This window comes from Loxodonta africana, chromosome 5 (genome assembly GCF_030014295.1).
Source record: "Loxodonta africana isolate mLoxAfr1 chromosome 5, mLoxAfr1.hap2, whole genome shotgun sequence".
NCBI classification, from domain to species: domain Eukaryota; kingdom Metazoa; phylum Chordata; class Mammalia; order Proboscidea; family Elephantidae; genus Loxodonta; species Loxodonta africana.
This window is the reverse complement of record NC_087346.1, coordinates 140,719,269-140,744,997: the sequence shown is the minus strand read 5'-3', so window position 1 is coordinate 140,744,997 and position 25,729 is coordinate 140,719,269. Positions and strand designations below refer to the sequence as shown.

Below are 25,729 nucleotides of genomic sequence, written 5' to 3'. Positions count from 1 at the left end.
AAAGAAAACAAAATCCTCACAACTGGACCAATAAGCAACGTCATGATAAATGGAGAAAAAAAAATGAAATTGTCGAGGATTTCATTTTACTTGGATCCACAATCAGTACCCATGGAAGCAACAGTTAAGAAATCAAAAGACACATTGCATTGGAAAAGTCTGCTGCAAAAAACCTTTAAGGTGCTAAAAAGCATAGGTGTCAATTTGAGGTCTAAGGTGTGCCTGACCCAAGCCGTATTTTCAGTTACCTCATATGCATGCAAAAACTGGACACTGAATAAGGAAGACCGAAGAATTGATGCATTTGAATTATGGTGTTGGTGAAGAATATTGAGTATACCATGGACTGCCAGAAGAAAAAACAAATCTGTCATGGAAGAAGTCCAGCTGGAGTGTTCCTTAGAAGCAAGGATGGTGAGACTACATCTCACATGCTTTGGACATGTTATCAGGAGGGATCAGCTCCTGGAAAAGGATATCATGCTAGAAAGTACAGGGTCAGGGAAAAAGAGGAAGATCCTCAATGAGATGGATTGACACAGTGGCTGCAACAGTGGGCTCAAACATAGCAATGATTATGAGGATGGTGCAGGACCAGGCAGTTTTCGGTTTCATTGTACCAGAGTACAGAGTCGCTACGAGTCAGAATGACTGGTCGGCACCTAGCAACACAGATGGTATTTAGTTAAATGACATGAACCTCCATAATTAACTGACATATCATTAATTTAAAAGAGCTGTGTAGATATAAACAACAAAGATTTGGGAACTAACTTGCATTAAGTAACAATAAAGCACTTACCCAAGGATCAAAACCGGAACCAAATCTGTTGCTATCTAGTCGATTCCAACTCATGGCGGCCCCATGTATTACATAGTAGACCTACTCCATAGGTTTTTTGGTTGTAATCTTTATGGAAGTAGATTGCCAGACCTTTCTTCCACAGCACTGCTGCATGGGTTAGAACTGCCAACCTTTAGGTTAGTACTCAAGTGCAAACCATTTACACCACCCAGGAACTTTCATACCTTGTAAGTAGGGGCCCAGATGGAAAGCAATGTCGCACTGACCCCAGTCATACACTTGAATTTGGGGGTACTCTGATGGAACCAATCCCTTCTTCTAGGCTGCATCTACCAGGCCTGGCTCCTTTTCACATCTCAGAGTGATGATTATGCCAAACAAGCTTTTCTTCCGTTCCCCCTGCTGTCTCTTTTCAGCTTGCTAGAGACAGTTATCCCTTATATACATTTACAAGAGTAAAGCTGTAGCCGTGGAGTTCAGGTGCAGAGAAACAATCAATTTTATAATCTATATGTAATGGAGAAAGCACCTGATCAGTGCTTGTATAATTAATTATTTCCCCAGCCACTAGGCTCTCTTCCAGCAGATAGGACAGGTGAGGTTCTAATGAATTCGTGTGGCTGTTGGAAAAATTTCAGGTTTTAAGCCTGGCACCAATATTTGTAAATGGAGTCCTTGGTCAGTCCAAATGGTTAATACACCCCACTGCTAACCAAAAGATTGGAAGTTCAAGTTTATCCAGAGGTGCCTCCGAAGAAGGGCCTGGTGCTGTACTTCTAAAAAACCAGCCATTTGAAACCGTATGAGCACAGTTCTGCGCTGGACACATGGGGTCGCCATGAGTTGGAATCCGCTCGATGACAGCTGCTTTAGTTTTTTGGTTTACTATTTATAAACTCTAGTTTTTAGTATTTATGAACTCTCACAGTCTTGGTTTTTTCTTCTGTGAAACAGATAACAAACTCTCTCCTATTTCACAGGAATGTTTGTGAATAACATGAAATAATGCATAGATAACCTTTAAAATGTTATATGTCCCTATTCCAGCAATTATCAGGGACTTCCCTATATGGCAGATTTAAGTTGTGTGTTATTTCGTTCCAAGAACCATTACTACAGTGCTGTGGTTTAGGTTATGTGATGTCATTCCTAGTGGCATAAGAATTCTTAGGGGAATTCCAAGAGAGAACGTTCTACCTAAAATAAATTATGTGTATAAAGGAAATGCCTCACCTGTATTTTTCATTAGTGTCTCCTTATTTTCTTTTTAGTGCACATTTCAAATTGAACAACATTATTTAGGGTAGGTCTTTGGTACAAAACCTGTTGCCGTCGAGTCAATTCTGACTTGTACCAACCCTATAGGACAGAGTAGAACTGCCCCTTAGGCTTTCCCAGAAGCTGCTGGTGGATTCGAACTGCCAACCTTTTGGTTCACAGCAGAGCCCTTAACCACACTGCACCACCATGGCTCCACTGTCCTGAAATTGTAAGGAAATTTTGAGTGCTGAAGAAACCTTGGATGTGGCTGCGTTTGTAGGTTTTGCATACACTTTTAGGATTTAATGATTCTTAATAGCATTTTTTTTTTTAATAGCATTGAGCCATCTTGTGTTTAACCCTGTGTTGAAAAGTGGTAAAGCCTTTTTATATCAAAATCAATATAACTGTGATCACACTTGAGGATCCCAAATGAGAGAAAACCAAGTAGCTGTCTTTTAACTAGAGAGACTACTTTGGCAGCCTGATGACCGACATTATGTGGTTTGCATTCATTTTCCAACTTTGGGAAGCCTTTTAAAATGCATTTGAATCTCAGAAAACCTTTTAAAGATTCTGTTTGCTTTGTAGTTAGCAGGTAGTACCCACTGAGCCCGGAACAACAGTTTAGCATAACCAAGTCACATTCAGTATTATTTGGATTTATTTTACCTTAAAAACGGAGTCAGATATTTTCTGGGCTGTTAGTAGTGTTCTCGTGAGGAAGTACTGAAAAACACCTCTTTTTTGTGTGTATTTACTTGAAGAAGAGGTTAGTTTTTCCATTTTAAAAAACTCAGCAAATATTTATTGAGGGCGCAGTTTGTGCAGTTTATGAGCATCAAAAGTGATACGAAAATTCATAAAACATGACCCTTCTGTACTAGCCTTTTGTTTGTTTGTTTTTGTTTTGGGCTTTGATTCTTGACTGCAAGTTCAGATTGGGTCAGGTATTTCAACAGTATGAAGCCATCATCTCTCATATCCTAAGAAAGTTAAAAGTATAATAAAAAAAAAAAATTTTTTTAATAGCATTAGTTTAATAGTAAGGAAGGAAAAACACTCTTTCTGAGTATGAACACTGATCTAACTTTCTGGCAGATAAACATCATCAAGCAACTCATTTCAGATCATTCAGAAAACAAAAATGAGAACAACATAAAAAGACGTTCCTTCTTAGAAACATCTTGATCTCTACATTTCTAATGTGATTTCCTGAGTCTTTCTAGTTTGAATTATGGTTCATTTTATCCCTGGTGGTGCAGTAGTTAAGAGCTCAGCTACTAACCAAAAGGTTGGCAGTTCGGCTCCACCAGCCGCTCCTTGGAAACCCTACGGAACAGTTCTACTCTGCCCTATAAGGACACTATCAGTCGGAATGGACTAGACAGCAATGGGTTTGGTTAGGTTTTGGGTTTTATCTCAGGGGGTTACTTTGTGGCAGTGTTCTGTTTATGCACATGTCCCAATTTTCACAACAAAAGGACATTTATCCTTGGCAAATATACCATCCTAGGAAACACTATGGAACAGTTCTACTCTATTCTGTAGGATTGCTAAGAATGAAATTGACATGACAGTACACAACAACAGTGTACCTTAAAGGAGTACCTGAGTGTGCAAACAGTTAAGCACTCAGCTACTAAAAGAAAGATTGGTAGTTCTAATCCACCCAGAGGTGCCTCTGAGGAAAGGCCTGGCAATCTAGTTCCAAAAGATCACAGCCCTTGAAAACCCTATGGAGCACAGTTCAACTATGAAAACATGTGGGGTCGCCATGAGTTCAAATTGACTCACTAGCAACTGGTTTAATTTACCTTAAAGAAGAGCTGGATTTAATTAAGTTTGGATTTATTTCAAAGATTAATTAATTGATAGGACAAATTTCAGGAAAATGAACACAAAAAGAAACCATCAGATTATTAAAAGGAACCCCCGGGAAGATTCAGAAGCAGGCCGTTAACAATGGAAATGAAGTCAATTATCAACATCAAACCATTAAGGATGCTGAACGTTCAGATGGGAGACTAGGCATCTGCCTGTGTTGATGTGGTCAGGTGCCTGGGACTATAGCTTTGAGGAGAGTAGATCACAAATAGGGCCGACCTGGTCCAGTAAAAGAAAATATAAATACTTTTCTTCCAGGTCCAGCTCAATTACCCTGCCCTGAATGACTCCCATGTTCCCATCAGCTATGTCTACCCTCTATACGCTTCATCGCTGTCCCTGCTTGATTGTAAGGCCTATGTGAGGAAAGAATATGTTTTTCTTTATGTGCATAAAGAACGAATGAGGAAGGTACACTCTTTTAATTAGAATTGGATTGAATTTGTAAAATTGCTAACGAGAAAACATTGATCTTAACATTTCTCAGACATGCCACGTAAAGGCTGACGCGTACACCTCCTCAGTTCTCAAGCTCATCTCTATTTCCTGTGGAGATGGCCAGTATTTCCCAGGAGAGATTGTGGGTTATCCAGACGTCAATAGGCCACCCCTCCAGCCCTGCTTGCATTCCAGAACACAGATCTGCTGCCAGTTTTCCTTCTCTCAGCTTCCTTACATTGTCCTTGATGCCATCTGGGACACCTTTCTTGTTATCTCAAAAGTATTTTTGCTGCAAGAAGCAATCAAGTAAGTGTTATGTTTCACATTTTCAACAGCCATAGAAGACCTAATTTGTGCCAGGCAATTTGCTAGCTAATGCCATGGGAATAACCAAAAAAAAAAAAAAAATGCTTTCAAGTCGATTTTGACTCATGGCGGCCCCACATCTTGGCTGTAATCTTTATGAAAGCAGATCACCAGTCCTTTCTTCTGCAGTGGTGCTGGGTGGATTTGAACTGCCAAACGTTTGGTTAGTAGCCAAGAGTAAACCATTTGTGCCACCCAGAGACCTGTGATGGGAATAGAGAGGTACAAAAACAAATAAAAGGTAGCCATTTTAAGAAATTAAATTGCATTTGTTTTCACCAATGGTTTGCTTTTTTGATCCCTACCCTTGCTGTGCCAGTTCAAGTTGAGTGATATAGTACCATGTATTCAAGCTTTTCCTGAGCCACGCAACATCTCAAAATGCACATATTTCAAGAACGATATGTTTGACCCTCCAAAAAAATCTGTGCTCTGGGGATTCTGTCTGGAGTTCACCCGGATGTCCTCCCTTGTTACAAGTGTATTTGAAAATATCATAACTGATTAACACTGGAATTCTGTCCATTTACTCAGATTGCTATCATAAGTTCCCTCTTCATTATTATTAATTTTAATTCTCCTTAAAATAATAAGAAAGCTTGTTTGGTATAATTTATGAATAGGAACAAAAACAGGCTGTCAGCCCTGCACCTTCCCCACCTCTATCATGCATCCATAATGCCCAGAATGGACTCTATTATCTAGAGATTATCTATTTCAGAGAGAGAAGAAGGTAATCTAGGTACACTAGCAGAATCTACCAACATTTAAGTGGTCCAGCAACACTAAGTGTTGGTATCTACAGTTACTTGTGTTGCAGACATAGCCAACCTGAATATAAAGAGCTAACTTTTAGAGAAATAGATATACTTATTATTTTAAATGCATCCTTTCCTAGTGCTATATCCAACTTAAAGCAAATGAATATTTTTTAAATAGAGTTATTTGAATTGGAAAATTCCTGAGATCCTAATCCAGGGACAAAATGACAAACTTGTTTTCTGCTAAGCAGACTTTGGGGACAGTAAGATTAGATGAGATGTGCTGTTGACCTCTTTAAAGTGTTACAAAGCAAAGATGTGAAAGCTGGACAATAAAAAAATAAGATCAAAGAAGAATTGATGCATTTGAATTGTGGTGTAGCGAAGAATATTGAAAATATACCGTGGACTGCCAGAAGAAAGAACAAATCTGTCTGTGAGGAAGAACAGCTATAATGCTGCTTAGAAGCAAGAATGGTGAGACTTTGTCTAGCTTACTTTGGTCATGTCATCAAAAGAGACTAATCACTGAAAAAGGACTTCATGTTTGGGAAGGGAGACGGTCAGCAGAAAAGAGGGTGACCCTCAATGAGATGGATTGACACAGTGGCTGCCACAGTGGACTCAAACATAGCAACAATTGTGAGGATGGTGCAGAATCAGGCAACATTTCGTTCTTTTTCACTATGAATCAGAGCCAACCCAGCTGCACCTAGCAACAACATAGATGTGTCACTTCATTTGTTCCTTCTTAGAAAACAAATGAAAAGTAATTTACAAGTAAGGTAGAAAAGAAAAGAATTTTGTTTACATTTTTCTGTAAACCTTTCTATATATATCAACTTAATAGCTTATACTGTGATTTGGAAAGTCTTCATATCAATGAAAGTCTTGTTTGGCTGATGATATCTGAAAATATGACCATGCTTCCTGTATCTGAAGAACTTTCCTGAGATAGACAGATGTACAACTTAACGTAGAACATCTAGAATCCAGAGCATTATGCTTCTAGCTCTCATTCATTGATAAAACTATTCTTCATAAGCTGCCTGATAACTTAAAGGACAAAGTGTGTGTCCTCCATGTTGATACCTCCTCTTTTTTTTTTTCTTCATAGCTCTGTGGAGGTGGCTAAGGAGTTTTCTGTTGAGCTGTTAAAATGATTCATAAAAACAAAGTATTCTTCTTCTAGACTTATAAGACCCTGGAGACTATGAAAATTTGAGGACTTATTTTTTTTTTCAAACATAAAACAACAGAATAAGCCAGACATAAAAGGATACATATGGGATGTTTCCCCTATGTCAAGTTCAAAAATAGGCACAACAGGTCTATGGTCTTTTCATTATAGTGCTTACACTTGGAGAGTCAGTAACAGTAGGCGGGTATGAGGGAGGTTTCTGGAATGCTGGGAAATGGTGTTTCTGGATGTGGATGCTGGTGACATAAGTGTATTCGATTTGTAAATATTTATTAAGCTGTGCATTTAACCACTGTGTATATGCTGTAATTCAAGGTAAAAATAAAAAAGAACAATAGAAATGAAAAAATTGAGATTTCCTTTTCATAAATCCAGTAGTATGTTCTGGTGGGGCTCATATTAACCAGAGATCCCATTAGTTATGCTTTCCCAAATCATAAGACTAATGAGCAATGGCACCACCATGGGATCTAGTTGAATGCCTTGTGATTTTTTTTTTTTTTTTTTTTGTCAAGCACAAGTTGTACTAACCTCTAAAAAAAAAAACCTCTAAGGACCCGTTATATAGCCTGCTGGCAGGAAGCCTGTTAACCTTTCTCAGTGAACTAACAGCATTTGCATGTTACAGGTGAGTTGTGTGAGGAGAAGCTGGACTTCTGTGCCCAGGACCTGAACCCCTGCCAGCATGACTCCAAGTGCATCCTGATACCTAAGGGATTCAAGTAAGTAGAGCCTGCCTTTGGGCTCATAACCAGGGAGCTGGGATGGGCTCTTCTTTTAGGACCCCCACCTCCTTATCCTCCTTTCAAGATCCATCTTCACATTTAGCTTAGTATTAAAGGGACATACAGGTGTCGGTGACATTTTTATAAATGTTCTAGCACAACAGGGACTTTTTTTTAGTATACTGTAGAAAATAAACTGAATGCCTTATTGTATCCTGTGACTCTTTCTGGCAGGCCGTTTATGGAATAAGGTAGGTTTTGGATATTTCATTGTTGTTTTTGTTAGTTGCCATTGAGTTGGCTCCGACTCTTGGTAACCTTATGTATAACAGAACAAAACATTGTCCAGTTCTATACCGTTACTCTTCATGAGCTCCCTGTAACTTACAGGACAAAATGTATGTCCTCTATGTAGGTCGATTCCCCTCTTCATGGTCATTAGTATGTTTGAGCCTCCTGTTGTGCTATTCTGTAGCGTCTTCCAGCCCAGGGGGCTCATCTTCCAGCACCAGATTGGACAATATTCTGTGGTGGTTCATAAGGTTTTCATTATTTAATTTTCAGAAGTAGGTCACCAGGTCTTTCTTCCTAGTCTGTCATAGTCTCGAAGCCCCATTGAAACCTGTCTACCATGGTTGACCTTGCTGGTATTTGAAATACCAGAGGCATAGCTTTCAGCATCACAGCAACACTGAAGCCATACCGTAAGACAAACTGACAGGTGGGTGGTGGAGCCTTTGGATATAGGTTTTTTAAAATTTACCTGAAGGCCAATTAGTAATATCCCCTTGATGTTTCATGAAAGTAAGCCTGTGGTAAAATCAGGGGTTCAGTTTTCACCTAACTGAACATTTTATTGTCTGAAACAATACTTTATTCTATCCAGGTCGGGGTAAGTTTAGAGTAACCATATGTCCCGAATACCCAGGACAGTCCCAGTTGATGCCTGCTGTCTCAGTGTAATTATTAATAGTGCCCTTTTCACCTTCAAAATATCCCATTTGGAATGAGAAAAACGGCAGTCAAGCCAGGCATGAGGTGAGCTCAGAACTTGAAAATCATTCTTTTTCTCCTCCGTAGTCATCCTGGAATATATTTTCTATCAAATTAAACGACTCTTTTGCCAGGTTCATGAAATAATTTAAGGGCCCATCAACACCAATGTCTGTTTTTAGAGCTGGCAGTAGATTTAAAGATAATCTGATGCATATTCTTCATTGTAAGCACGAGGAAACCACGGACCAGTGAGTCTGGGTGGCTGTCCAGAGAGCTCATGGTTATTTATTAGCAGAGCCAGAGCTGGGTTTTATACTTTCCAATTGGGTGATTTTTCTGATACAACACGTTACCTCTATGGAATTCTGTGATTTATTAACATTACAATTGGTCTGGTCTAGAAGATTAGAATGTGTTCTCTAGAATGACGCCATTGGGCTCAAGAGTTGAGCTACCCTTTGGTCAGATAAGTAGCAAATAGCATTATTTGGTCCTTCACCCAATATTTATTTCTTGCCTCCAGGGGGCTAGAGCATCTAGTCATAGTTCCATTTTATGTTTTTGTACCTTTGCAGCTATTCAATCTCTTTCCCATACTTTAACTTCTCAGTGAGATGGTCCCTGCTTAATTGCCATAGGATTCAGATAATTAAAAATTACTTAGGTCAGTAACGGTTTTATAAGTGGAGATGTTACTTAAGATTTAATTATTGGCAAATAGATCATCAGACATTCTAAATTGGGGACAAGGGAGTCTCAGTATCGCTAGACACCCACTGCCTTTCAAAAGTCAATTGAGTGATATCTTTAGTCTCAAGTTTTCTTTAAAGAAAACTTCAATTTGTTTTAAAATATACCGTTTTAGAGTATACAGATACTTTGCAACAACTTCTGACTCCTTTCAATGCTTTATTTATTGAAAAGGAAAAGAATGACTTTGATTCTGCTTTTTATGTCTTAGTTTACAGCCCTACATAAAAGCCAAAAGTCTTTCTGAAATCTTTATTTTATACAGAACCTTGCATTTGCATTTTGTTCAACCAAACACTATACAAAATTATTTTTTTAATAATTTTTATTGTGCTTTAAAAAAAAATTTTTTTAAGTGAAAGTTTACAAAACAAGTCAGTCTCTCACATAAAATCTTACATATACCTTGCTACATATTCCCAATTACTCTCCCCCCCATGAGACAGCCCGCTCCCTCCTTCCACTCTCTCTTTTCGTGACCATTTTGCCAGTTTCTAAGCCTCTCTACCCTTCCATCTCCCCTCTAGGCAGGAGATGCCAACATAGTATCGAGTGTCCACCCAAACCAAGGAGCTCACGCCTCACCAGCATCCCTCTCCAACCCATTGTCCAGTCCAATCCATGTCTGACGAGTTGGCTTCGGGGATGGTTCCTGTCGTGGGCCAGCAGAAGGTCTGGGGGCCATGATCACCAGTGTCCTTCTAGTCTCAGTCAGACCATGAAGTCTGGTCTTTTTATGAGAATTTGGGGTCTGCATCCCACTTTTCTCCTGCTCCTTCAGGGGTTCTCTGTTGTGTTCCCTGTCAGGGCAGTCATCGGTTGTGGCCAGGCACCATCTAGTTCTTCTGGTCTCAGGATGATGTAGCTTCTGGTTCATGTAGCCCCTTCTGTCTCTTGGGGTCATTATTATCTTGCGTCCTTGGTGTTTTTCATTCTCCTTTGATCCAGGTGGGTTGAGATTCATTGATGCATCTTAGACAGCTGCTTGCTAGCATTTAACACCCCAGACACCACTCTTCAAAGTAGGAGGCAGAATGCTTTCTTAGTAGATTTTATTATGCCAATTGACTTAGATGCCCCCTGAAACCATGGTCCCTAAACCCCTGCCCTTGCTTCACTGACCTTCGAAGCATTCAGTTTGTTTAGGAAACTGCTTTGCTTTGGTTTAGTCCAGTTGTGCTGACCTCCACTGTGTTGAGTGTTGTCGTTCCCTTCACCCAAAGTAGTTCTTGTCTACTATCTATTTAGTAAATACCCCTCTCCCACCCTCCCTCCCCGACTCGTAACCAGAAAAGAGTGTGTTCTTCTCAGTTTAAACTATTTCTCAAGATCGTATAGTAGTGGTCTTATACAATATTTGTCCTTTTGCAACTGACTAATTTCACTCAGCATAATGCCTTCCAGGTTTCTCCATGTTATGAAATGTTTCACAGATCCATCACTATTCTTTACCGATGTGTAGTATTCCATTGTGTGAATATACCATAATTTATCCATATACAAAATTATTTTAACTACTAACATCTTTGATCTGCCCACAACTGAATTCAGCAAATTAGAAGGGCATTGTTTATGTAACAAATACGTGACTGTCCAACATTTTTGTCATCTGATATGATTTTCCTTTGTGTTGTAAATCCTGCCTCTGTGATGTTAATGAGGTGGAATTAGGGGCAGTTATGTTATTGAGATTAGATTGTGTTTTAAAACAGTCTCTTTTGAGATATAAAAGAGAGAAGCAAGCAGAGAGATATGGGGGCCTCATACCACCAAGAAACAAGAGCCAGGAGAATAGTGTGTCCTTTGAATCCAGGGTCCCTGCACTGGGAAGCTCCTAGACCAGGGGAAGATTGTTGGTAAGGATCTTCCCCCAGAGCCGACCAAGAGAGAAAGCCTTCCCCTGGAACTGACACCTTGAAATTGGACTTCTAGCCTCCTAGATTGTGAGAATAAATTTCTCTTTTTTCAAGCCATCCATTTATGAAATTCCTTTTATAGCAGCACTAGATGACTAAGGTAAAATATTATCATTTTTTCAGAAAAATTTGGTAGGTGGTTTTTCAGAACTGCTTATTCTGTAATACAGCTTTCACAGTGCTCTGTGCATTGAAATTATAAGATAAATTATTAGTGATATGGTGGAAACTTCAAAAATAAGAGCGTTTATCTTCAAAAAGATTAATCCTTAATTAAATATCCCTTTTACTACTTTCAATTGGTTTGCACAGTTTTAAGCATACCTCTTATGATTTAGCTGGACTGTGGATTAGCCGAGTTGGAAATCCATGATTTTCAGTCATAATTTTGACTAAAACAGCTAAACAGGTTAAGCCATAATACATGCTATTACTACCATGGTGTATGTGTAGACCATATTTTTACACAAATAACACGTGTTTTACATTTTTTTGCCAACCACGCCCTCCCACCATGAGATATTTTCTTAGTACGCTATGCCAATATTTTTTTCACTTTGCTGTAAAAAAAAAAAAAAAAAAAAATTAGCATATCACGTTTACGAAAATACCTGGCAAGAAAACATAGACTGCGCGCAGTTATTTGTGTAAAATGTGATAAATAATTGCACATAATGAGAAAGGGAGCTGTAAAAAGAAAATGGACTCAAAGACCAACATGATGTGAAGCTGCTAAAGAAAACCTCTACTGACAAATTTTGTTTGGACAAGTTGTACTGTTACTTCAAATTCGTGTTCTTATTATGAAGCTAACAGAGCTGGTTTTACTTTTCTTGTTTTATTATATACCTCATAAATCTCCTAAATTGCTTTTAGGTATTTTTAGACCATGATATGCCATAAGCCATATTTTTAAGCATGCATCTTACTTAGTCCCCGCTTGGGCTTCTAGACGATATGTTTTATATTCTTTGCTTTCTTCCTCACTCCCTGTCAGATAATAGAGCTGAGGGAATGTGATAGATTTTATTGATAATACAGACTTCAGGGAATTCCTATTTACATCTATTCTTTCTGGTTTGAAACTTGATCTGAGGAGGAAAAGAAGTACAAAAATGTTGATCATACTGTAACTCCAAGTTCTAATGGGCTTGAAAAAATAATTTGTTGAGGAGAGAATATAAAACAGCTCTTAGATGTTAACTGTGGTGAATGTGTGGCTCGCTTTGGCTTTGATTTCTTTTCTCGGATAAATAATTTAAAATGTTTCAAAGCATTTCTTCTTTGAATGCTGAGTACTTCAGCTGCTCTGCTCCCATTAGCATTGATGGAAGTTCTTTTCTTGGGCCTTGCCCATCTACTTGAGAATGTATATGGCCACTTAGGGTCCATTTAACTTAAGACATGTTTACTTTGGTTGGTTATGATTTAGCATTAAACTAACTGGCTACAGAGCAAGCATACTTACCCAGAGAGCTCATTTTGTTTCTTAATTCATACATGCAGAGCTGAAAGTCTATTACCCTTAGAAGGGTATACGCTCCTAGTTGATTTAATTCATCGGCTCTCCAGAAATAACTCTTAAATCGTACTTTTGAATTTTCACCCAAAACCCTTGGCATTCAAGAGTGTCCACATTCGTTTGAGTGTTTTAATTGTGTTCTTTCACTTATATCCTAATGACTGAAGTGGAAACATAGGTAATTAACGGAGACTAAACCATAAAGGTGTACACAGAATTATAAAAACATATGGAAATTTATCTTTTATTACATATCAAACACTATGCTAATTACTTTACAGTAATGTTTTATTTAATATTTTAAACCTGTGAGGTGGGAATTATTATGCTATACACGTTGCAGAGGAGGAAACGAAAGCTTAGTGAAACTAAATAGCTTGGTCAAGATCTCATTTAACTTAAGGGTAAAGGCAGGTTACAAACCTGCTTCTGTCTAATTGTAAAGCCCAAATTGGACATAACCATAGTTTTCTGGCTTTGTTTATTTTAAGTCAGTGAACCTGTTCTTAAAACAAAAGCAAAAACATTCCTGGAAGCCAAGTATGTGAAACAAAAATCACAAGGGGAGACTATTAGGGTGATGCACAGAGGGGGGCTACCAGAAGTTCCTTACCCCTCCGTAGCCATACCTAGAGAGGTTCCAGGAGTCGCTGTAGCTCCTCATTGTATAATCTGAAAATCACTGCGCATGCCATACTGTTTTTCCTTAACCGCCATTGCTGTCAAGCCGATTCTGACTCATAGCAACCCTATAGGACAGTTTAGAATTGCCCCATAGGGTTTCCAAGGAGCCACTGGTAGATTCAAACTGCCAACCTTTTGGTTAGCAGCCGAGCTCTTAACTACGGTGCTACCAGGGTTTCTTAAGTGATTATAAAGTCCTAGGTACTTGGTGTCATAGCTAGAAGCTCCAGTAGTCATCACTGGAGGACAGGTTTAAAGGAGTCCTGAGGATTTAATTATCCAACAGTGCAGTGCAATGGTTAGAAAATCTGAGCTTTCTTGTCAGTTGCTTGGGTTTGATTCCTTAGAATCAAACTTAGAAGATGAGTGTCCTTTTGGAATGTACATCAGCTCTTTGTCCCTTAATATGGCGAGGGTGGTGAAACTTCGGCACACTTACCTTGAGCATGTCGTCAGGAAAGACCAATCAGTAGAAAAGGACATCATGTTTGCTAAAGTAGAAATGGATTGACACAGTAGCCACAGTAATAGACTCAAATGTACCAGCAGTTTTGAAGATGGCGTAGGACCAGGCAACGTTTTGTTTGTTCTGTTAGACATGAGGTCTCCATGAGTGGGAGCTGACTCAACAACAACTAGCAACAACAATAGTGGGGACAGTAGTATCACCAAATATCACAGGGCTGTCATGAGGGTTCAGTGAATTCTATGCAGTGTGCTCAGAGCAGAGCCTGGCACAGAGGAAGTTCTAGAGGAGTGTCCACTCTGTCTTATCACCCCCAGCTCCTACCCATCTGTGCTCCTGAGATCCCTCTGCTCCTGCATCACCCGAGTGAGTAGACAGGTTGGAAAGCTGTCCATAGGACTGGTCCCACGGATTTTGCATCAGTTGCTGTATCCTGCCCCGTTAGATCAACCCCATTCTGTCATAATAATTGCCTGGGTTCATTGAGAATTAGGGTTTCCAAAGTTGACATATTTGCTTTTCACAAAATTATATTTTGTTCAAACGCATCCAGTCTGTATTGGAAAAGAAAACATGTTAATCACATGTTTAAATGTGCTTAATCTTCTCAGTAAATTTTACAACTGAGCGCTTTCATCATCCCAAGGGCTTAAGTGAATGAGACATAGTTGAAAATAAAGAATTCTGTAGGCAAATACCATGTGTGGGGGGCGCGGGGGATGAAGAAGACCTTGGCTGCATTTATTCTGTTATTATTTGGATTTTGGAGGCCCTCTGTCATCAGGGAGATAAAATCCCCACTCCTCTGATGATGACATTGCGAAACCAAGAATACTTTGTGGGCTAGTACCATTTTCCAGGCATCCGTTTATTTTTGAATACTGTGAGTCTGTTCCAAATAAGTTTTGTAAAGTTTTTTTTTTTTTTTTTTTTTTAACGAAATGCAGTTGTTTTACTTACTTTAGCTCAGTTGGGTGTGACACCATGTATCTGCTTATTCAAACAGATGTGACTGTACTCCAGGATACATAGGCGAGCATTGCGACATTGATTTTGACGACTGTCAAGATAACAAGTGTAAAAATGGAGCCCACTGCACCGATGCAGTGAATGGCTATACCTGCATCTGCCCTGAAGGTTACAGGTAAAAACAGAAATATAGAGATTATGTTTTAAGTTAGTTCTTGCAGGGCACGATTCACACTGGTAATTAAGTTAAAAAAAAAAAAAAAAAAAAGAACACAATTAACATACTTCTTACTATTTACTCCTCAGTGGCTTGTTCTGTGAGTTTGGTCCGCCCATGGTTCTCCCTCGTACCAGCCCCTGTGATAATTTCGACTGTCAGAATGGAGCTCAGTGCATCATCAGGATAAATGAGCCAATATGCCAGTGTTTGCCCGGCTACCAGGGAGAGAAGTGTGAAAAATTAGTCAGTGTGAATTTTGTAAACAAAGAATCTTATCTTCAGATCCCTTCAGCCAAAGTTCGTCCTCAAACAAACATCACTCTTCAGGTAAGATTCACCCTCTAGCAAGATATGTTCTACTTCTAAGCCAAATTCGGCTTCAAAGACTGAGCATCCATGGTAGTTTGTGAGTGAGGTTTTTTTAAGTAGAAAGTTAAAGAACATATGACGCGATGACAGAGAACACTCCCTGAGGGAAAAGCTTCAGTATTCTTCAACATTTCTCTTTTCAAAACTAAACAGGAACCAGGCATTTTTAGTCAGTTATGTGGACCCCAGGGGCTCAGAGGTTAAGAGCTTGACTACTAACCAAAAGGCTGGCAGTTTGAATCCACCAGCCACTCTTTGGAAACCCTGTGGGGCAGTTCTGCCCTTTCCTGTAGGGTCGCTTTAGGTCAGAATCGACTCAACGACAACGATTTTGGGTTTTGATCCTATGAAAAAAGACAGCAGCAATGGCAACAGAGTGTCATTGCTCAACTACTATCCGAAAGATTAGTGGCTCAAACCCACCCAGAGGCGCCTCCAGAGAAAGACCTTGCAATCTGCTTCCAAAAAGTCATAGCCGTTGAAAACCATATGGAGCACAGTTCTACTCTGACACACATGGAGTCAGCACGAGTCAGAATGGACTCATCAGCAAGTAACAACAACAAAGACATGTCACACGTTGATCGCTATTGCTCCAAGTTCAGGTTTGGGGCAGGAGAGGATGTTCCGCGTTGATCGCTGTTGCTGTAAGTTCAGGTTTGGGGCAGGAGAGGATGTTCCGCGTTGATCGCTATTGCTCTAAGTTCAGGTTTGGGGCAGGAGAGGCTTTACTTAGGAAACAGGCCACTGAGCGGAGCACAGGAAGAGAACGCTGACAGGCATGGGGCAGCGCACCTCAGCACAGCATTCAACCACTACCTTTTAGCTTTGCACCTAGAACCTTTAAGAATTAGCGTGAAACTAGCCACAACTTTGAAATTTTCCCACCAAGTTACTGTGTGCATTTGAGAAAGTCATTCTAATCTTTATGGAAGAGAGTGGATTTAAAAGAAAAAGCTGTCGTCACTTCAATTCCAACTCATGGTGCCCCTGTGAGTGTCAGAGTAGAACTGTGCTCCACAGGGCTTTCAGTGGCAGATTTTTTTAGAAGTAAATTACCAATCCTTCCTTCCAAGGCACCTCTGGGTTGACTTGAACTGCGAGCCTTTCGGTTAGCAGCTGAGTGCTTTAATCATTTTACACCACACAGGGACACCTAGGCTAGATTAAAATCCCATTGCCACCAAGTTGATTGTAACTCATGGCAACCCTATAGGAAAGAGGAGAATCATCCCATAGGATTTCCAAGGAGCACCTAGCTGCTGGATTCAAACTGCCAGCCTTTTGTGTAGCAGCTGAGCTCTTAACCACAGTGCCACCAGGGCTCCTAAACCACATTGTTCTTGTTTTTAGGTGCCATTGAGTGGGTTCCAACTCACAGAAAACCTATAGGATCCCCTTCGGGTTTCCAAGGAGCAGCTGGTAGATTTGAACTGCAGACATTTTGGTTAGCAGCCAGGCTCTTAACCACTACACCACCAGGGCTCCAGGCTAGATTAGGGGTAATAAATTTAGGGCCTATGGGGCAAATTGGGCCTACATGCCTGTTTTCTCTGGTTAGCAGAATATTTTTAAAAGATTTTTAATTGAATGACTTTATCCAGTTTCCCATAGACCCCAGCCCTTCTTTTTTTGGTTTACACTGACCTTCAAGAAAGGGGGAAAGGGTTCTATTGAAGTCATCATGAATGGGACTGTGGAAGGTAGCAGGCCTTCTTGAAGGAGCCTGTCTCCCTGCCTCCCACTGTTTTCCACATTGAATTGATATGAGACGTACACAGTGGCGTTCCCAAGCTTAAATCCTAATTTTTCCTTAACCAGTCCTTCAGAAACCCAAAAAGTCCAGATTGCAAGGTAAAAACAGAGATTTCCCCCTGTGCATTGCATAGTTGTAAAGAATTTTTTAATGGACTATGAAAATCAGTGTTATACTTTGCTGTCACATTTCATGTATACCCTGAACATCCATAGTAGGAGCAAAACGAGTAGGTGTAAGTGAAAATCTCCAACACGGAAAGTTCTAGGCATATCCCATGCATTTACATAATAAGGATCTCTTATTATTTTAAATTCTTTATGAATTTATTTGCAACAGAGTCATTTAGGAACCAATCATTTTTCAGATAATTTCAGCGTGCATTATTATTTTTTCTTGAAAAAGTGAAACCATGGAAGCAAATCTTCATTTAACAGTCTCCTCTTTCTGTTTGATGAAAGTGGTTTGGTTAACTTGTACATCCTAGTAATGCCGCGGTTGCTTTTTACTAGATTGCCACAGATGAAGACAGTGGAATCCTCCTGTATAAGGGTGACAGAGACCACATAGCGGTAGAACTCTACCGGGGACGTGTTCGTGCCAGCTATGACACCGGCTCTCACCCAGCTTCTGCCATTTACAGGTGAAGATCTCTCAGTTACTGGTAAAGGTGAAAAAAATTGATTAATGAAAAACCACTTCCCCTCCATCATTTTGTAACAGAGAGGGGAGGGAATAATTTGGTTACAACAGGCTTTATGATAAGTGTATTAGTTAGGAGCCTGGCAGGAACAGATGGTACATTCAAGGTAGATGATTTGGGAAGAGGCTAATAAAGGGACTATTTACATAGGTGTGGGCAGGGATAGTGCAGAACCTGGGGCTAGTAAGAGGGAGAAGGAATAATTATGGAAAACCATGCCCAGAAAAGGCTTTATGGAGAGGCTTGCTGTTTGTGGAGGAGCTGTGACCTTTAATAGAGAGAGGTAAGCAGTCCCAGTAACCCATCAGGAAGGGAATCAGGGGTTTAAATACTCTACTTCACTTTCCTTCCCCCCAGCAATGTCCTGGCCATGCTTCCCATTAGCCAAACCAGACCTCTAAAGTCAAGGAATTCATTGATTCCAACGACATAAAAAAAAAAAAAAAAAAAAACCAGACCTCTAAAGTCAAGGAATTCATTGATTCCAACGACATAGCTCACACAAATAAGCCTTCCAGGGCTCAGAGCAGAGTGAGACACGGGGAAAAGTAGCTCTAGAGACACAAATGCAAGACGCCCAGTACAGAGAGTAGTTTTAAGTTAACCATTCATGCAACACATAATTTATTGAGCAACTACTATGTGCCAGGCAATGTTCTGTTGTGATCCATAGGGTTTCAAAAGGACATCATGTTTGGTAAAGTCGAGGACTAATGAAAACCAGGGAAACGCTGAATGAGGTAGATTGACAGAGTAGCCGCAACAAAGAACTCAAACATGCCAACAATCAGGAAGATGGCACAGGATGGGGCAGTGTTTCATCCTGTCGTACATAAGGTCGCTATGAGTCGGGGTCAACTCAAGGGCAAGTAACAGCATGTGCCAAGCACTGTTCTAAACTCTAGGGAATAAAAGTCCCTGCCTTTATGAATCTAATACTTAATAAACAAATGGACACTTAAAATAATGTTATAGGTAATCTCGATCATTCAGTTTGGAAGTTTCCTAATAATAGAATTATATTGATATATTAAAGATGTGAAAGGGGTGAAATTCATGGGATATAAATCTTGGTGGAAATGTAAGCCTGTTTGAATATTTTTTGCATAAGACTAACCATCAGAGCCCCTCTGTTGGTCCCAACACTAACTCCCCATATTTCTACAGATGAGTTACCTAGCTAATTTCTTCACATGTAGAAATAACTGCTGCCATGTAGAGCAGGTGTCACAAAGTTATATGAAGTCATTTCTTCCAGGGAGGTAACTTAAATGAATCAAGCAGGTCAAGTACAAGAAAGAAATACGCTTTGACTCTTTTATTCTTGAAATGGTCTGACATTTTAGAGACGCTTTCTTCTACTACAAATAGCCTTGTTGTTGTTGGGTGCCATTGAGTGAATTTCAACTCATAGAAACGCCAGGTGACAGATAGAACTACCCCATAGGGTTTTATAGACTGTAATCTTTAGGGAAGCAAATCACCAGGTGTTTCTCTTTCAGATTCAAACTGCCAATCTTTTAGTTAGCGGGTGAGCATTTAATCCTTGTGCCACCAGGACCTCTTAAAAACAGCCTTAGTGATAGTGGAGTAACAGGAGTGGTTGTGACTGGAGTGAACTAAAAGCAAATCCTTATCAAAACTGGACTATACCTACTCAGTTCTCCCTGAATGGAACAGTGGGAAATGCAGGCCCAGGTTTTAGCCAGAACTCCTGATTTCTTCACAGAAAAGCAGAAATCTGGAACTTTATATAAAATGTTCTCTCCTTCAAGTATTGCTGACATTTTTTTAAATAGTGTATGTGATGAACAAAACATATTTTGGCCACCAGTTGGTGGGCATTTTGGGGACAAAAAGTAGGGATACTGGCCTCTGTATCATTGGCATTGTTCTTGTAGCTAGCAGTATGCTTTGTGTCTTATTTGATGCTTCATAATACTTGCGGAAGTAAATGCCAATTGTAGAGATCAATAGAATTTGATGAGTTATTTTGGTGATGAACTAGCCCACATGGGGATATTGAGAGCCTGGAAACAAGCACATAATTATTGGTTTCCAAATGGATTACAATAGTTATTTCATTTCCAAATGGCACTGAATTAAAGCCAACGTTTTATGTATCCCTTAACCTTAAATTATATAGCCTCGATTTGTTTCTGCCCATAAAAAGATTTCTAAAATTTGTGATTCAGTTTTGTTTTTTTTTAATTTTTTGTTCGTTTGTTTTATTTTATGCAGAGAAATAGCATAGACTTCTCAGAAACCAAAGCAGATGTTCTTCAGGTTGGCTTATTCCAGCTAGCATTGTCATAAAATAGACTTCAAGTATTTCTAAATGTGCCTTAAAAACTAAAGGGATTATTTCCAAATGAGGACATACTACAAAGTGTTTATTTTTGAGTTAATGCTCATTACCATTTTTGCGTAACAAACAAGTGTGTACCCTGTGACATTTATAAAAATAATATCATGTTGCACAATTTTCTTTTATGAGCCAGAAGTCCACATTTTGGCTGGCAGATCGCCGAATGGAGAAATCTGCTGTGAGGTCCATGACAAACATAATTTTAATTTAATTCTTGCTTTTTAGTTTATGATATGCCAATCAAGAAAAATCACTTTTTTTTTTTAAGTAAAGGATAAAAAATGAAAAGAAGCAATAATTACCTAGAATATCATACATATATATATATAGGTTTTTATATATGTATATGGGAATATATGCGTGTGTGTGTATTGGAATGTGTGTGTGTGTGTGCTGGAATATGTGTGTGGGTATAAACCAAAACCAAAACCATTGCCATCGAATCAATTCTGACTCACAGCAACCCTATAGCAACCACACAGAACAGAGGAGAGTGGCCCCATAGAAGCAGTTGCCAAAGAGCACCTGGTGGATTGAAACTGCCAACATTTTGGTTAGCAGCCAAACTCTTAATTCCACCAGGGTTTAAGGAACACATATATTCATTTACACCCACACACATATTCCAATTTGAAATAGAACACATGCTTTTTGAAATGGAGACCTATGAGGAGGATTTAACTTATTTACTTATTTATTGGTAGCTAGTTTTTTTTCTTATTTTTTTAAATTTATTTTGTTGTCATTGTTGAGAATATACACAGCAAAACATACACCAATTCAACTATTTCTACATGTACAATTCAGTGACGTTGTTCACGTTCTTTGAGTTGTGCAACCATTTTCACCCTCCTTTTCTGAGTTCTTCCTCCTCCATTAACATAAACTTGCTGCCCCTAAGCTTCCTATCTCATCTATAGAGTTGCTGGTGCCACTTTGATCCCACACAGATAGTTCTTAAAAGAGCATAATTCTCAAGGTGGATATTTTTTACAAGTTAAAGCAAACTGCCCTTTGATTTTAAGAAGATTTGAGGGGATATTGTGTCATAGATATATTTATAAAAAAAAAAAAGAGTGGGTGCTGACTGAGACTGCTTATGTACAACCAAACACTTCGTGGAATTTGGTTCCATGGTTTGGAGGTATAGGGTCATGGTTTCATGGGACATCCCAGTTAATTGTCCTAATAACATGTTTAGTGCTTCTAACTCCTACTTTGTTGTGTGGTACCTGGGGCCTTAAAAGCTTGCAAGCAGCCATCCAAGGCCCAACAATTGGTCTCTACCCACTTGGAGCAACACAGGAAGAAGGAGACTCAGGAATACGAAGAGGACATAGAATGTGTGGCTAGTTGCTTCCATGAACAACTACCTCCTTTGCCCTGAGACCAGAAGAACTGGATGGTGCTGAGCGACCATTAGTGAATGTTTTGATTGGTGATTCTATAGAAGAATCCAGATCTAAAAGGGGAAAATACAGAACAGAATTTCAAATTCTCATGGACACTAGACTTTCTTAAGCCATAGACTGGATGAACCCCCAAAACAATTGCCCTGAGATAATCTTTAAACCTTAAACCAAAAAAGATTAAATTCTTTTAACACACTAGGAGAATCTAGTATTTGGCAGATCAGATGTCATTGTGAGTAAAATGTGTGTGCAGATCCTTGCTTGGCCACTTAATATATATATAAACTTAGTCAAGGTACTTCATCTTTCTGTGCCTCAGTATTCATCTTTGTAAATAATAACGTAGCACTATCCCATAAAGTAACCTAGTGTGAGTATTAAATACTAAACTATACATAAAATGTAAAGAACAGTGCATGCTATATAGTAAAAGCTCAAAAAATACTGTTTCAATCAGCATTATTATTAGTATACTGTTATACATCCCACCAGACATCTGTCAGTTTGTCATACTGTAGTGGCTTTCATGTTATCTGATATTGGAAGCTTTGCCACCTGTATTTAAAATACCAGCAGGATCCCTCTTGGTGGACAGTTCTCAGTGGAGCTTCCAAACCAAGACAGACTGAGAAGAAAGACCTGACGATCTACTTCTGAAAAAATTGGACAGCGAAAACTTTTTCAATAACAGCAGGTCATGGTCTGATATAGTGCCAGCAGCAGCAGATGAGCCCCTCAGGTTGGAAGGGACTCAAAATACGACCGGAGAAGAGCTGCCTCCTCAAAGTAGAGTTGACCTTAATGACATGGATGGTGTCAAGATTTCAAGACCTTCATTTGCTGATATGGCACGACTCAAAATGAGAAGAAATGGCTGAAAACATCCATTAATAATCAGAACGTGGAATGTAGAAAGTGTAAATGTAGGAAAATTAGAAGTCTTCAAAAATGAAATGGAACCATGAAAATTGATATCTTAGGCATTATTGAGCTGAAGGGGACTGGTATTGGCCATTTTGAATAAGACAATCCTATTCTAGTATGCCAGGAATGACAGATTGAAGAGGAAAGGCATTGAGTTCGTCATCGAAAAGAACACTTCAAGATCTATTCTGAAGTACAAAGCTGTCAATGATAGGATAATATCCATACGCCTACAAGGAAGACCAGTTAATACTACTGTTATTCAAATTTATGCACCAACCACTAATGCCAAAGATGAGGAAACTGAAGATTTTTACCAACTTCTACAGACTGAAGTTGATCAAACATGCAATCAATATGCATTGATAATTACTGGCAATTGGAATGTGAAAGTTAGAAACACAGAAGGATCAGTAGTTGGAAAATATGGCCACGATAATGGAAACAATGCCAGGGATCACGTGAGAGAATTTTGCAAGACCAACAACTTATTCGTTGTAAATACTTTTCTTAAACAATGTGAACAGTGACCATACACGTGGACCTCACCAGACCAAATGCACAGGAATCAAATCAATTCCATCTACGGAAACAGATGATGAAAAAGCTCAATAACATCAGTCACAACAAGGTCAGGGACCAACTTCGCAACAGACCATCAACTGTTCATGTGCAATTTCAAGTTGAAGTTGAAGAAAATTAAAAGAAGACCACAGAGCAAAAATACGACCTTGAGCATATCCCACCTGAACTTGGAGACCATTTTAAGAATGGATTTGACACAAGGAACATTAGTGAGCAAACAGCAGACAAGCTGTGGGATGACATGAAGGATATCACACATGAAGAAAGCAAAAGTCATTAAAATGACAGGAAAAAAAGAAGAGACCTAAATGGATGTCAGAAGAGACCCTGCAACTTGCTGTTGAACATAAACTAGCTAAAACAAATGGAAAAAATGATGAAATAAAAGAGCAGAATAGAAGATACCAAAAGGCAACTTGAGAAGATAGAGTATTATAATGAAATGTGCAGAGACCTGGCGTTAGAAAACCAAAAGGGAAGAACACATTCGGCATTTCTCAAGCTGAAGGAACTGAAGAAAAGGTTCAGGCCTCTAGTTGCAATAGTGAAGGACTCTATGGGCAAAATACTGAATGACACAGAAAGCATCAAAAGAATATGGAAGACAGAGTCACTGTACGAAAAGACTTGATCGACATTCAACCATTTCAGGAGGTAGAATATGATCAAGAACCAATGGCACTGAAGGAAGAAGTGAGAGCTTTATTGAAACGATAAAAAACAAGGCTCCAGGAGTTGACGGAATACCAACTGAGCTGTTTCAACAAACAGATGCAGCACTAGAAGTGCTCACTCATCTATGCCAAATTTGGAAGACAGGTACCTGGCCACCCAACTAGAAGAGATCCATGTTTGTGCCCATTCTAAATAAAGGCGAGCCAAAAGAATGCAGAAATTATCAAACAATATCATTAATATCACACTCAAGTAAAATTTTTCTGAAGATAATTCAAAAACAGTTGTGACAGTACATCAACAGGAAACTGCCAGAAATTCAAGCAGAAATCATAAGAGGGCATGGAACAAGGGATATCATTGCTGATGTCAGAAGGATCTTGGCTGAAAGCAGAGAATACCAGAAAGATGTTTACTGTGTTTTATTGACTAGGCAAAGGCATTCAATTGTGTGGATCATAACAAATTATAGATAACATTGTGGAGAATGGGAATTCCAGAACACTTAATTGTGCTCATGCGGAACCTGCGCATAGACCAACAGGTGGTTGTTCAAAGAGAACAAAGGGATGCTGCATGGATTAAAATTAGGAAAAGTATGTCAGGGTTGTATCCTTTCACCATACTTAGTCAATCTGTATGTTGAGCAAGTAATCTGAGAAGCTGGACTATCAGAAGAATGTGCCATCAGGATTGGTGGGAGACTCATTAATAATATGCGATATGCAGATGATATAACCTTGCCTGCTGAAAGTGAAGAGGACTTGAAGCACTTAATGAAGATCAAAAACTACAGCTTCCAATTTGGATTACACTTCAACATAAAGAAAACAAAAACCCTCACATCTGGACCAATAAGCAACATCATGATAAATGGAGAATAAATTGAAGTTGTCAAAGATTTCATTTTATATGGATCCGCAAGCAACACCCATGGAAGCAGCAGTCAAGAAATCAAGAGATGCATTGCATTGAGCAAATCTGCTGCAAAACACCTCTTTAAAGTGTTGAAAAGAAGGATGTCACTTTGAGGACTAGGGTGTGCCTGACCCAAGCCATGATATTTTCAATCGCCTCATATGCATGGGAAGCCTGGACAATGAGTAAGGAGGACTGACGAAGAAATTATGCATTTGAATTATGGTGTTGGTGAAAAATATTGAATATACCATGAATTTCTGGAAGAATTAACAAGGGGGTCTTGAAAGTAATACAGCCAGGAAGCTAGAATGGCAAGACCTTGTCTCATTTACTTTGGACACGTTATCTGGAGGGACTAGTGCCTGGAGAAGGACATCATGCAGGTAAAGTAGAGTGTCAGCAAAAAAGAGGAAGACCCTTGACAAGATGGATTGACACAGTGGCTGTGACAGTGGGCTCAAACATAGTAGTGATTGTGAGGAGGGTGCAAGACTGGGCAGTGTTTCGTTCTGTTGTGCATAGGGTGGCTGTGAGTCAGAACTGACCCAGTGACACCTAACAATAGCAACTACAACATTATACCTACCCTGGAGTGAGACCATGGGCGGTACAAATGGTTAAGCGCTTGAGTACTAGCTGAAAGGTTGGTGCTTTGAACCCCAATAGGGACACCTCAGGGAGACAAGCCTGGCGATCTGTTTCCAAAAGGTCACAGCCTTGAAAATCCTATGGCACATAACAACAATATATATGTTCTTATTCTTAGCAATACTTAACTGGTTTGCTGTGGAATTTTTTTCTTCTAAGTTAAAAAAAAAAAAAATTGTTTTTTTTTTTTTTTAAGTTAATCACATTTTTTTCAGAGATATTTTTAATGTAGGAAAAGAATAATTTGCAGAGTTAAAGGATGCCCTAACCCTATTTTCATACAGATCCTTCTGCAACAGGTTTTGTTTTGCGCAATTAAGGATTCATGGTAAACAACCTTGAACACAAACCACTAAAATTTGTATTTGCCTTTAGATAATCACCTTTATGGTGTTACAC

General features: G+C 39.2%; 1 protein-coding gene across 2 annotated transcripts in view; it reads left to right on the top strand.

The window, feature by feature from the left end:
• SLIT2 (slit guidance ligand 2) overlaps positions 1-25,729 on the top strand; it is a 418,221-nt gene that overhangs the window by 368,944 nt on the left and 23,548 nt on the right. For both annotated transcript variants that reach the window (XM_003411373.4, XM_064286010.1), the window contains 4 exons: positions 7,350-7,443; positions 14,787-14,924; positions 15,056-15,296; positions 17,607-17,737. In XM_003411373.4, coding sequence (XP_003411421.1) covers positions 7,350-7,443; positions 14,787-14,924; positions 15,056-15,296; positions 17,607-17,737 — 604 coding nt within the window. The remainder of the gene's footprint in view (positions 1-7,349; positions 7,444-14,786; positions 14,925-15,055; positions 15,297-17,606; positions 17,738-25,729) is intronic.